At 40.8% G+C, this 12,919-nt stretch overlaps 1 protein-coding gene across 1 annotated transcript; it reads left to right on the top strand.

Moving 5' to 3' along the window:
• Window positions 1-4,009: 4,009 nt before the first annotated feature.
• On the top strand, window positions 4,010-10,116 carry LOC119739164 (ras-related protein RHN1-like). The gene is made up of 6 exons (XM_038213996.1): window positions 4,010-4,326; window positions 5,619-5,701; window positions 6,734-6,815; window positions 7,299-7,370; window positions 8,560-8,782; window positions 9,581-10,116. Exons 1-6 carry the CDS (start codon window positions 4,282-4,284, stop codon window positions 9,706-9,708), a joined length of 633 nt encoding a protein of 210 aa, XP_038069924.1. The 5' UTR covers window positions 4,010-4,281; the 3' UTR covers window positions 9,709-10,116.
• Window positions 10,117-12,919: the final 2,803 nt, after the last annotated feature.

Consider the following 12,919-nt stretch of genomic DNA (forward strand, 5'->3'; position numbering starts at 1 on the left):
GTTCTCACAAGTCCTTACAGCTTCACAAGTCCTCACAAGTTCTCACATGTCCCTCACAAGTCTTCACAAGTCTTCCAAGTCCTTACAAGTCCTCACAAGTCCTCACCTCACAAGTCCTCAAAACAGTTTTCAAGTGACATGTGACAAAGGCATTCCACTGTTACTTGTGACTGGAATTGTTGGACTCGACTGCAAAGCTGTTAATGGAAATGCACCGTTTCCACTGACCGTCTTTTTGTAAAAAGTTCGTGCTAGTGATCCACCGTTCCATTGCGGTACAATTCTTCCGCGCTTCCGCATACGATACAACTGTACAGATATGATTAATTAAGGAGTGCAGATATTGAGAGGGAACGTGAAAAGAGAATTCATTGTTTTTGTATAAAAGTCTAAAATAAGTGTGAATTTCTCTACGAGGCCATTCCGGCGTGCAATTCGTTTTTATGCAACTCAGTATAGACCATAATGCGCATGCCTGAAACATCACCTGATACGGAATAAGTTCTTATGGCTAATATTCCACGACAGTCAGCGTGGTCTCGCTGTGCTTTAAATAGCTGATCTGAATGCTGGAGGACCCAGGTCCAACTCCTGGAGGGATTTTACATTTTAATTTTATTCCCTATAGTGTGTTTAAACAACTTGTGATGATCTTCAGCCTTTTCTTCTCATTCTGGACTCCAGGGGATTTTTGTTTAAAGGAAAGTTAAGTCCGAGACATATTCCGTTACCAACTGACGCATGCGCATTATGGTCATTAACTATACTTGGCTGCATAAAAAAGAATTGCTTCCGGTGTAGGATGACATTTGGACTGTATTAATTAACACGGACTCCTTGGTTGTATTTTGCATGCCTTAGTGAAGATAATTAGGCCTACAACAGTGCCAGATCGCGTGTGAGGGGAGACCAGATTACACGGGAGTCCAAATTTAACAAGACATTGGATATTCCATACAATGCCCGAGTTTGATGGGCCTTATTCACGAGTAGGCCATTTTGTCGAATTCCCTGAATGTATTTCTTTAATTGTTAACTGTGTAATGGGATGGGCACCTTATTTTACTGTCTTTTTTTGTGTTAATATGGCTTTAAACATTAGAGAATGGTTAATTACAAATGTTCAATTATTCATTGAAGCAGACTGGAATTTATAATAAAGGAACTTGCTTTCATTTCTCTTCACAAGTTCCACAAATTAACATTTTACCTAACTTTCAATTCAATATGGCCGACTCGTGTATAAGGCCCATTGATGGTAGAGCCTGATGCTCATGGCAGCATATATGAGGTGTGTACGTTTGCTCCAAACGGATACGCATGCGTAGACCTCTTGGGCAGGCATTACATTCACTGTGTGGACTTCCGAACAAAAGAGGTCCACATAAACCAGGTAGAGGCGACGTTGTGTGGACTTGGTCGAGTCCACACAGTGTTTCCCCATTTCTGGAAAACAGGTTAAGAGGCATTTTTGGGAAAGGTTTATCCGTGGCAAAATGAAGAGAAACACTAAAGGGAATCATAGAAAAAAATTGGGTTGAAAGTCTTTTCACAGTGAAAGTAAAATGAGGTTTTTTTCAGAGCTTTTTCTTAACTACACGAAAGCAAGGGAATGTCCACACTAGGTATGTATTACGTAAACATGCATGTGTGTGCATTCAATGTTACTGAATTTGAATTTTTAGGGCTGCTCAATTGTCTGAGGGCCTTCTTGTGTATAATCTTAGACACTTTCACCCCTGAATTCCACGATGACTGTGAAGTTCTTTTAAGATTGTGTTTGTAATTGTCGGCCAGTCAGTTGGTATAGATTGACTGGTTTGTTGCGTTGTTTTGTGCAAGTTTGGTTGTTTCTGAATTGGTGATTTGCTGTATAGTAAAAAAGGTAATAATTTATGAAAACTCAAAGTTGACAAACATTCTGTCAGTAGCCTACATCGGCGAATATGTACTGCAGCTCTGTATCTCAATATAAATTAAATATAATTTTTAAAATAATTTTTGTATTGCTGTACAAACGCATTATTAGGATTCTGAAATAATTTTTTGTAAAGTCCGTGCAGAGTGTTACAAAAATGCAATATAAATAATGTTCATTGTGCCAAGCTGTATATCTTGCAGCCACCACGCCGTTGTTTTTATAGTTGAGTGTCACTGATTATACCGCTAGGCATTTCTTGTAAAAGTTTTTGCTTATACACGGTAATATTAAGATAATGAACATGTAAATTTAGAGCTAAATATGTGACTGTTATATATTGACTCTATTGTGACTGTATGTAATGAAGATGACAACTGTAGATTATGTATTGCAATTGGGTTTTTTGGGTCGAGTAAAAGTAGAAAAAAATAAAGTAAACATTGGCGGGTTATTACATTTTATGTCAGCTGAGCATATTTTTTTAACGTCTTGCCACTATCCGCTCCGTTTACAAGTACCCCCTCACCGGCAAAGAAAGTACAGTTGGGGATGACCGACCGACGCCATCTTTAACCTGACTGCAATTTGGCTGCGGAGCGCGGCCACTGCGTGTACATAGTACAAATCCCCTGGTGTACGTGCGTGACACACAAGGAACGATGGCGCGTCAACCAGCTGAATGTCCCGCCTATGGGCCGTCGTTCAGGTAAAAGGGCGCCCTTTAGTTGACGCACGGAGCCTATAAGGCAACACATCCTTCCTCATGCCGTACAAGTGTTTTGGGAATGTTTTCAAACCTCGCTTCTTTGTTATTTCAAAATGGCGTCATTCATCGGTTCGTTGTCAAAATAGCGGTGTGCATGCGCTTCATATTCTGTGACAGTGTTTTTTTCGGGGGGGGGCGTGACGGGGGTGGGGGGTGGGCAACGTTTCAAAGGGGTTTCCAATGGCGGTTCCGCAACAAATGCGCCCAAATCTGCAAGGGCCGATAGACCGTCATCCGATTTCAGAAATATGGACCGAAGGGGGGGGGGGGGGGGTGATTTTGGGGTGGAAAGGAGCTGGAATCCATTTAAGTCCCGTTGGGGGCGCCCTACAGCAAGGCAGCCACAAACGGAGGTGTTGTTTTCAGGCCAGATATCGAACTCAGAGACATTTTTTCTCCCAATTTTTAAAATGAAATATGAATTATCCATCCTTCCTCATGCCGTACAAGTGGTTTTGGGAAAATTTTGTGGGCCATGAACTAGAGGGTTTGTAAAAAAAATGGGTGGAAGCCGTGCACAGGACGGTGATCGAGCTCGTAGTTCCGTTCAATTTGGATGAAATTGGGGCCCTACAAGCGCTCTATTTTGCAATGGAGTGCAATTGAATTCGTCAATGTTCAATCGATTTCATGAATGTTTCGACCAAATTCAGGCATTGGAAGATCTGGCTGTAAAGAGCTTTGTGAACAAGCTTCTATCGTCCTACTCTAAGTTTTCTGAAAGATATGAAAATAATTATGACTACATATTGCTTTTCATAAGTATTGGCCTACTTTTTTTGCATGAAATTAATTGAGAGAATACATTGTGCGATGCATGCATGAACCATGTCTAACTAATATACAAGCTCACCCCAACAAGTTAGATCATTTGATGGCATTTTTAAAACCGTTCGACATTTTCATCCCCAACCAAATCTACCGCAAGGTGCTCCAGCACACGTCCACCTTTATACAATGTCCGCAGGAAATTGCAGCTTCAACTTCTAATTAGGCTAAGCGAACCATGCATGCAGCATAGACCTGTCATACTTGCACGTATCGTGTTTGGGGGTTGAAAGTCCACTGGCAATTCTGGTTTTCCCCTTCTATGTAATGATTGAATCAGGAACTAACGTATACATTCAACAAACTTGACACTTTTGTATACTGACAACAAAGAAACCACAGGTCACACACAGCTGGTGAACCAGGATCGCAGTGTGATTAAATGAATTATTTGCAGACGTGACAATGGCGTCCATTTAAACGCGGCTATTTTCCTGGTTCCGGCGTCGAGCCCTATAGCTCACCGAATTGGATACTAGTAAAATTCACTCCAAAGTAATCACTTCCTCTTATAACTTGCTACCGCTGCGTGTATCCTCCCGGCAAGGGTATCACGCAGCAAAACCGAAATGTCATGCCGTGAAGTTCCCACTCCAGAATTCTGCGAATCAAAACAGAATGATTTCAGCCAGCATAATGTAGGCCTATAAAACAGGTAGAGTTAAATGTTCATTATGTATCCAACACTTGTCAGAAACCATTTTCTCCTTGTGTCACATGTTCTCATGCAGGAGCAGCCGTCGGTCGAGTTGGCTGGAAAGGAGGTATGGCAGTCGGATCAGGAAATGCTATCAAAATCTGCCTGGTTGGGGTGAGTTGCATATTTACACAATTAGACAAATAACTCACATCTGGTCCTCAGTCACGGGAGATTACATGAAATAGAGACTGGGTCATAACATAACATGAAGTAGTGCACTTTCTGTAAAAAGGGGATGACGTAATCGGGCTGCTCACAATGTGTTCTTTTGGGGTTTCTCTTTGACAACTTCATATATCACGGGAAAAACAATTACCAAAGTGGCGCAAAAAGGGCCCATCATGTAATTTAATTTGTTTTAATGCCATCCTTGAAAATACAGCTTTGTGTCCCATTTATCCTTATTTTCAATTTTCATTTTGCCATTTTTAAGCGCATTTTGGTGCCTTCTTGGTTTTTAGGCTAATGCAAATTTCCATATTCATGAGCAAAAGTGTGATGTCATTTCAGGCAGAAACCTCAATGATACAGGTATTTTAGCACCGAAATATGCCGGAATGTCGGATATTTCGCTGTCGTAAATTGTCTTTTCTTTGGCGATTTGTTGTTGTTTCGGTACATGATAGTAAGCTAATGAGCAAATTTTTCTCACGAATGTTTTTCAATGAGCAAATTTTGGGTTCACAATTTTCAACGGAAAATCTATAAAGTTAACAGTGTCTTCCTGAAATGACATCATAGCAACAGCCCCCTCACTTGTCAGGTGTTAAAGATGCATACATTTAAAAGAAGCTGTAAGTAAAGTTCATGGACCCTAAATTTAAGCTTCATTTGATTCGTGCTCCGTACAGAGTTGTAATCGTGAGTCAAAAGTTGATGACATGTCAAATGACAAGTCGCAACAGTCAATATCAGCCACAAGTCGATCAAACCAATCAAAAGTGAAATCACGTGGTGGTTGTATATGTCAATCTCAAGTCAATCGCAATAATTCAATCTAACACAAATCAATCTCACCTCAGCCCCAAGTCAAATCAAAAACCAAATCACAAATCATACAGTGACACAAATCAATCACAACTTCAGTCAGTTACAAGTCCAATGACAAGTTAGTGACAACTTCTCTAGCTCTATCTGAACCTCTGACAAATCCATCACATTCACAGCAGGTCAATCACAAGGCAAATCCCAAGTAACACAGTGACAAACTCGAGTCACAAGGAGAAATGCGTTTGTCATAGATCACAGAATAGCTTGTGACTTGACTTGAGATGAAATGACTTGTGATTGACCAGTGACTTACTGGCTAGGACTCCTACAAGGCTTGTGATCACCTCTGAGTATTTGAGATATCTCTTGCTCACCGCAATGGAACATGTCACCTCATTGTTGTTTTCTTTCAGAACTCTCGAGTGGGCAAGTCATGTATCGCGGAGAGGCTAGTTCATGATATTTTCCATGAAAAGACACAATCCACCATGATTGGGTGAGCGTTGAGCAATTTCCAATTTTTAACGATTAAAAGGAATTATTACAAAAGGTAAACGATATTAATGTGTAGTTGTTGTAATAATTATGGAATTAATATGAATGGATTAAGTATGCAGTGACGTCGCTACGTGGGGCGTGCCTAACATCCCCCCAGCGGATGTCCGTCTCTCCCCCACAGGTGGACTCCGTTTAAAATCGTAAATAGGACAGAAACATATATCATTTGGCTCCAGTTTCTCCCCTTCCCACTTGAAAAATATGTGCACCCCAGGTGCCCTCCAGAAGTTTAACCCTAGCTACGCCACTAATTATAAGGACTATATTTTGAAATGATATAGCCATGTCAGTAGAAAAGTTACATTATAAAACCCACTTGGTGGGGAAAAATAAGCTCCTTTACATACAAGGCATGATCAAGTATAACGAAGCATAAAATTTCATAATCAAGTACAGTAGACCTATATTCTTCCAATATTGAAACATTATCGCTATCATCCCATGATTCAAGGACCAATACTCCTCAGAGAGGAGACGAGAAAAGATAGGACATCCCATTTCAAAAAAATGAGGAAGAAACTGGGAGGCTTTTTTTTATTCCGAGGAAAACAAAGGAACCATTTATGGGCAAATATTTCCCCATATATTACGAGAATTCTGTACACCCTCCAGAGGGACATTTTCGGGGGGATATCCTGTATACCTCAGCGTATGTGAACAGAGAAATGCAAAGTGATTTTGGAGACGTGAAGTTTTTGTGTTAAGTGAACAGAATATCGAAGAATGATCATGAATGCACTGCCAAGTTTTGTATATGATACATTTTATAGAATGTAGTACATTGTACTGTGAGTTTTTTTTTTTTTTTTTTTCTTACACTTAAGCGTTTGCAGAGCACCGTAATTTTACAATTTGCATACTTTTACAGCGCTCTTAAAAATATTAATTTTACTGAATTTGCTTTGAAATCATAGTCTTTAGACCAAGATAATCGTCTCTATTTCACCCATTTTTAATTGCATTGCGACAGGAGGGCCTTTCTACACAAAGCGCTTACGGTGGAGGGGGAAACCGTCAAAGTGAATATATGGGACACTGCCGGGGAAGAAAAGGTGAACACAACAAAATATTCAAATTTAAGAAATTTGTGAATGCAATAAATTGAGGCGACATTTATGAACAATTAACACAAACCTTTAGGTCGTTACCTAGTGGGGAGTGTGGCCTAGTCGTTAGGGCTGGTGACTCATGATCAGAGGGTCAGGGTTTCGAATCCAGCTGCTGGTCATAAATTGTGTCCTTGGGCAAGCCACTTCACCCCTACTCCACCCAGGGGCATGGCTACCGGCATTAGCTGGGGAGTAAACCTGCGATGGACTAGCATCCCAAACTGGGGGAGTAGAAATATTCTTAGTCGTTTCATGCTACTGAATCCGGAGATAAACACCTGATTACATTGGCTCGTTGTGACAGACTGTACTTACTTGCTTACTTTTTGGTCGTTACAGTGTCTTTAGAACACTGATTTCTTTCTGTTAATTATCCAAAAGTCAAGATTGTTTATTGGGTGCATCGATCCCTTTTCTCTGTGACAGTTTCACTCATTGGCACCAATGTACTATCGGTATGCATCCGCCATGGTTCTCGTATACGACATCACTGACACGGTAAGTTTCAATCTGAAGAAACAATTTGTCTCTTACATTTAATCAAAAATTAGAAATTAGTCAGACAAAAACAGATACAAAAGAACGAAATGCAGCGTCGCCAAGACGCTAACAATTTAACCTTGGCAGTGAACCAACTTGAGAGACCCTACACTGACCAGTCTTCTTCTACCAGCTAAGTCACAAAAGCTGTCGAAAGACCAAGCAAGCAACAACCATAAGATCAATTTTTGGAAAAGTTACCTCGGATACATTGAGTTGACAGCCTGTCAATTAAAGAGAAGTGGTTTTTAAAAGATTCAGAACCAGGAGATTCTTTGAGACAATTCATAAGATGGAAATTTGCGTCGGGGTGATGTAAATCAATATAAGTTTTGTCCTTCACCGACGTATAAACTCTATACTCGGTGTGTTACCACCCCCCCCCCCCCCCCCGAGTGAAAGAGAGAAAAAACAATCAATCGGGTGGGACTCGAACCCATGACCTCCTGCTTGATCTAGTCCAAACGTCTTACCACTTGACAACCGAGCTTGTGGGATCGGTTGGCTGGTTCGAGTTTGATACAGTCATTAATTTTGTGGAAACATTTCTCAAGTTGCACTCTCCAACACGCCCCAGCTTGCGTTAGATTTGTCCAAATTTCTCAGAAATGCAATTTTGCAGTCATGTTTAGAGCTGGGTCATTTCTGTGTTGCAAAGCTTTTTGAGAGCATTGGGAACAAGACTTGGTCAGCGTAGCAATCTATCCTAGGCCAAGAGGCCATATTAGGAGTGAATATGAGGGGGCGTTCCAACGGCGTCTACCCGATGTTCCCCAATACCTATTTTCCCCAAAAATCCTTAGGGTAAGGGTTAAGGTTGTGGTTAGGTGGTTAGGGTTAGGGTTAGTTTTGGGGAACATAGGTATTAGGGAATGTAGGTATGCACCCGTTCCAACGACACCATTTTGTTGGTATCTGGACGGTAGGAATATTGTATTTATTGGAGTAAGTTTGTATTTTTACAACAATCTTAAAACAAGGACTGTCCAAATCTAATGGTTTGATTATAATAACCTTGAACTCACGTCTATTTTTACTCTCAAAATTGCGTCGTTATGTTCAAAAATATGGCCTGTTAAACTGGCCTTATGCAATCCTTATCCCACAAAATTGCAACGGACAATCTTCATCTTTTGACTAACATCAGGAATCCTTCCTCAATCTACGGAAGTTCTGGGTTCCTTCGATAAAGTCCTGCAACGACCCAAGCATTCCTCTAGCCATAGTGGGCAACAAATTGGACCTTGAAGAGACAGATCGGGCCATCTCGACCGAGGAGGGGCAAGGTTACGCTGATATACTGGAAGCCGTCTTCTTAGAAACGAGCGCCAAGACGGCGCACAACGTGGAGAGAATATTTACTGAACTCAGTAAGTGAATTGAAATTAGGCCAAAAAAATAACTGTGGATCTGGTCGCCCGTCTGTCCGATTTAGAAGGGATCGAACTTCGAACCTAGCCTTAATTCAAGACTGGATTGGTATATTTGTGTTCCCAAATGCAGAAGGTCCCAGACAAGCGCCTGCAGTCAAGCATAGTTTGAGTATAGTGCGATTGAGATATGCTCGGAATTTCTCTGGGCCGACTGCCAAGGTTTCCAATATTATTGGATTTGATTCTTGTTAATAGCGTCTTAGACTGTTTTAGTGGATTGACCGGGATTGAAAGGGACCGTTTTTTAAGAGAATTAAATCCAAGTCCTGTCGGACCGAAACTAGTTCGAACTCTGCCAGATGAAAAGATATTATACTGGTTTATTATGTGAAATGCGAGTGGATTCTGAGGTGGACGTCGTTTCTTGTCACAAAGGTTTAGGAGGCTGAAGCCCCCTGCCTAAATGTGCTTGATATGCCCCTCTAACCCTCCTCCTCTCCCACAGGTCTGCTGGCTGTCTCGTTATGAGCAGTGGTGATATCCCAGCTCTTATCTAAATTCTGGAATCGCCCCTAATGTTCACATCTCCCCCTCCTCCCCCGCCTCTTTGTTTGCCTTCACAGAAAACACAAAGTGAGTAATTAGACTTATTATCGTAAAAAATGAGTAATGTTGTCCGTATAGTGACACACCTTGGCTCAAAGTGTGTCACTACACGGACAAATGACTCAATTATTACGATATTGAGTCAAATTACTCACTTTGTGGTTTCTGTGATTTCGTTTATTGTAACAGTTTTGAAGATCAGGGATTCCCAACGGAGGAGGCAGATGAACCAAGCCGAGGAAATGGAACCAAGGAATGTGATTGTCCCGCACAGTACACCTGCGAAGGAGAACCCCTTATCCTGCATCTGCCACTGACAGTATAGTCCTCTCTGTCTATTTCGGTATCCCGTTATTTTCAGAAAGTTAAGAAGCAACTATTCTTGCACGTGTTTTATAGTTTAGCTAAATTCACGGCTAAAGTGATTCCGCGGGGATTGACCCAAGCTAAATTTGCGACTGAGTCTTTAAAGAGAAGAGTTTTCCGAAACTCACGAATTTTGGGTATTCCTGCCGTCCAGGATGGCTGTAAATTTATCGCTTGTGTTTGTTGGTAAATTTGTCGGTCGGTTGGTTCGTCGCTTTTTTGTGTGTGAAGTTTCCTTGTTTTTGTTGCTGTAAAGCGTATAAATTATTAAAGCTGCAGGTGTGTTGGTGTGTCGAGTTGACGGACATTCAGTTTTGATTTAAGTTATTATTATTGAAGTGTACAGGTGTCACATGAAAATCCGACTCCTATGAAAATCGGACCCCTATTTCCCTATTATTGGTTGATCCCTCGCACGTGACAGGTCACTCTCCCGAAACGATCCTAAAAATAGCATTGTATCGTACTCACGCGTGCGCAGTACTACCAATGAGTCCACATTTCATGGAGTCGGATATTCACGCTGCACCGATTGTGATTATATTATATACTACACGTAACACACGCACGCAGACGAGCCTTTTTGGGGGTTGTTTGAATGTCCGCTTTAATCGGCGATAATCGGCGACGACAACATATATGTTTCTGTAATTGCAGGAGAACTGTAAATAAAATGTTTACAGTACGATTAACTGTTATGTTTCAAACATGTATAAAAATGTATGGCTTTGTCTAGCTTTGTATAAATTTTATTAAGTAATATAAAGAGTAAGATCATGCATCGATTTTTTGTATCAAAATGTTTGAATAAAATACAGTAATTTTTAGATTTGATACTGAGATTTAGTTTGGTGTAAGTTAAACGTTAATGCTACTATAAGAACTGATATACAGTTAACTTATAGGTTTCCCCGACTATTTTACAGGAATTTTCATTCAAATTCACCAACTCTATCATTCATTTTCACGAAAAAATTCACACGCTTTTCACAAAAAGGATTTAGTCATTTACCATTCAATTATTAAGTTTGGTCACCCTCTTTAGACACCGCGGGTCGAGAATATTAGTCATTACAGATCAAATTCGTCGAAGCTTTTGCCGAATGGTAGCATTCAGAGAACGAATTCTTCTTATATCAATCAATTAAGGCCGAGTAAAAAAAAATAGTTTCTCGTCCGGGGTTTTTGAAAAAAGGGAGGAAGCGGGGCTTTTTTTTTTTTTTTTGTATTTTTTTCAAGATGACCGCCTTTTCAAAATTTCCTGCAGCCGTTGGTGTTCCACTGTTCAAAGACACTTTTAAAGATGAAAGACAAGTTGGACAAGAGAACTGAACATATTTACAGTGTCATTTAGAGTTGTATTGGTATTGGTATTTATTTTCCGATGAATTTGTAGACTTTTTCGGTGTGTTTCTACTACATTTTTCAAAAATAAAAAATAATAAAAAAATCCAGGCGGCCTCCAAAAAGGAAGCGGGCGGGGACGAGAAACTTGTGTTTTTTTTACTTCGCCTAAATGAATTTGATTTCTGAATAACACGATTCGGCGTGGACGAGACGAAATCGAATACTCCTGATCGTAATCATTGTGCTCATTGTTTAAATTTGTTTGGACTAAACTTGAAATTGTCTAAAAAATGGCGAAATAAAACATTGGAAGTGCACTAAATCAATGTTGCTAGACGAATTTGAATATAAGAATCGATGAATTCGAAGGAAAATGTTTTAAAATAGCCGGGAAAACCTATAGATACCGCTATTTTTGGAAATGAAAGATACACTGTAAGGGTGCAGTAAATAGGCCCAGAATTGCCTACGCCGGCCCGATCAGTTATTGTTCTTTTAATAGAGTTTCCTGGCCGATGCACTTAAGGGTTGGTAGAAGTGATGGGTCCAATGTCTGAACTGGTATTTGAACTTGTATTCATTCATTCCTTCATTCATTCGTTTCATTTCATTTATCTCAAATTGTGGCCCGGTGTCATTTTGCATGAAATAACAGGTCCTAACTTTGCTATATTTTGCAGTGGAGTAGAGAGATCACTTTTAAAATGGCAATGGGCTTCAGGACTGCATTTTCGGGGTGGTGATCTTTGGAGACAGAAAAATCACCCAAAACCATTGGGAAACCCCACAAAAATTGAGTGTGACAAACGAATTGAATATGGGAATATATGTACTGGCTGCACTCTATTGGGCGAATGGTAAAACATAGGCGTAGCCAGCGGGGGGGGGGGGGGGGATAAGGGGGGTATTTACCCCCAATATTTTGTAAAGACTGCCTTTTTCCATTCAAATGCCCTTTTTTGTGGCATCTGCCGTTTTTGGTGCCTTTCTCTGAATTTGGCACATGTATCGCCCTGATAAGCACCATATACTGGCCCTCTGTGTGCATAATTGTCGGTTTTGAACAGCGCCCCCATCGACAATGGTACCAGCCCCGCCCCCCCCCCCCCCCGGCTTTTTGAGTTAACGGAGACAAGTGTCCAGAGAAACAAAAACCTGTCTACATTTCACAACGGATGTGCAAGTGCCCTTTTCAAAAAAAATTACCCTTCCCCCAAATAAAAATGACCGTGCTACGCCCCTGTAAAACGAAGCTTGAGTAGATCAGGCGATGGTGATCAGTGTAGATTATTCTGAACATCACACGGCTTAGGTGAAAAGTACATGTCATCTTTTCAGAGAGGATGCATGCAGCTGTGGCGTGAATTAAACAAGTCTGCGGGGAAAGTGTTTCTTTTTTAAAATGAAATATTATAACAGGATCACATTCGGGGAGGGTTATTACGGCGGAGCCAGGAAATGCTCCAAGTTTACATGAAAGCCACTGCGCCATGTGCAAATGATAACATTTTCCACACTGCATGCAAACGTGATTCACTCGTGTGTGCCCCTGTGGAGTCTTTGTTGTCAGTTTAGAAGAAAAAAAAAACTAGTTTGTTGTACCATATAGGTTAGTTCCTGAATCACTCATAAACGGCAGGGGGAAACATGGCTTTCATCCAAAACAAAAATTCTGCGTCTAAGGCCTATGTGCAGGTCATGGTTGCTGTTGCAAACTTGTAGAAGTTGAAGCTGCAAGGTCCAGCGGACACTGCCTGAAGGTGTTCAGGTAGTTCAAGAGCAACCTGCGCGGGAAGATTTGGAACGGAGGAAAAA

The sequence above is a fragment of the Patiria miniata genome, unplaced genomic scaffold (genome assembly GCF_015706575.1).
Source record: "Patiria miniata isolate m_02_andy unplaced genomic scaffold, ASM1570657v1 HiC_scaffold_30, whole genome shotgun sequence".
NCBI classification, from domain to species: Eukaryota; Metazoa; Echinodermata; class Asteroidea; order Valvatida; family Asterinidae; genus Patiria; species Patiria miniata.

Coding starts and splice junctions, on each gene's coding strand:
- LOC119739164 (XM_038213996.1), top strand. CDS start 4,282: ATGGCAGTCGGATCAGGAAATGCTATCAAAATCTGCCTGGTTGGG. Junction 6,816..7,298: donor ACACTGCCGGGGAAGAAAAG/GTGAACACAACA, acceptor TCTCTGTGACAG/TTTCACTCATTGGCACCAAT. Junction 8,783..9,580: donor GAGAATATTTACTGAACTCA/GTAAGTGAATTG, acceptor TTATTGTAACAG/TTTTGAAGATCAGGGATTCC.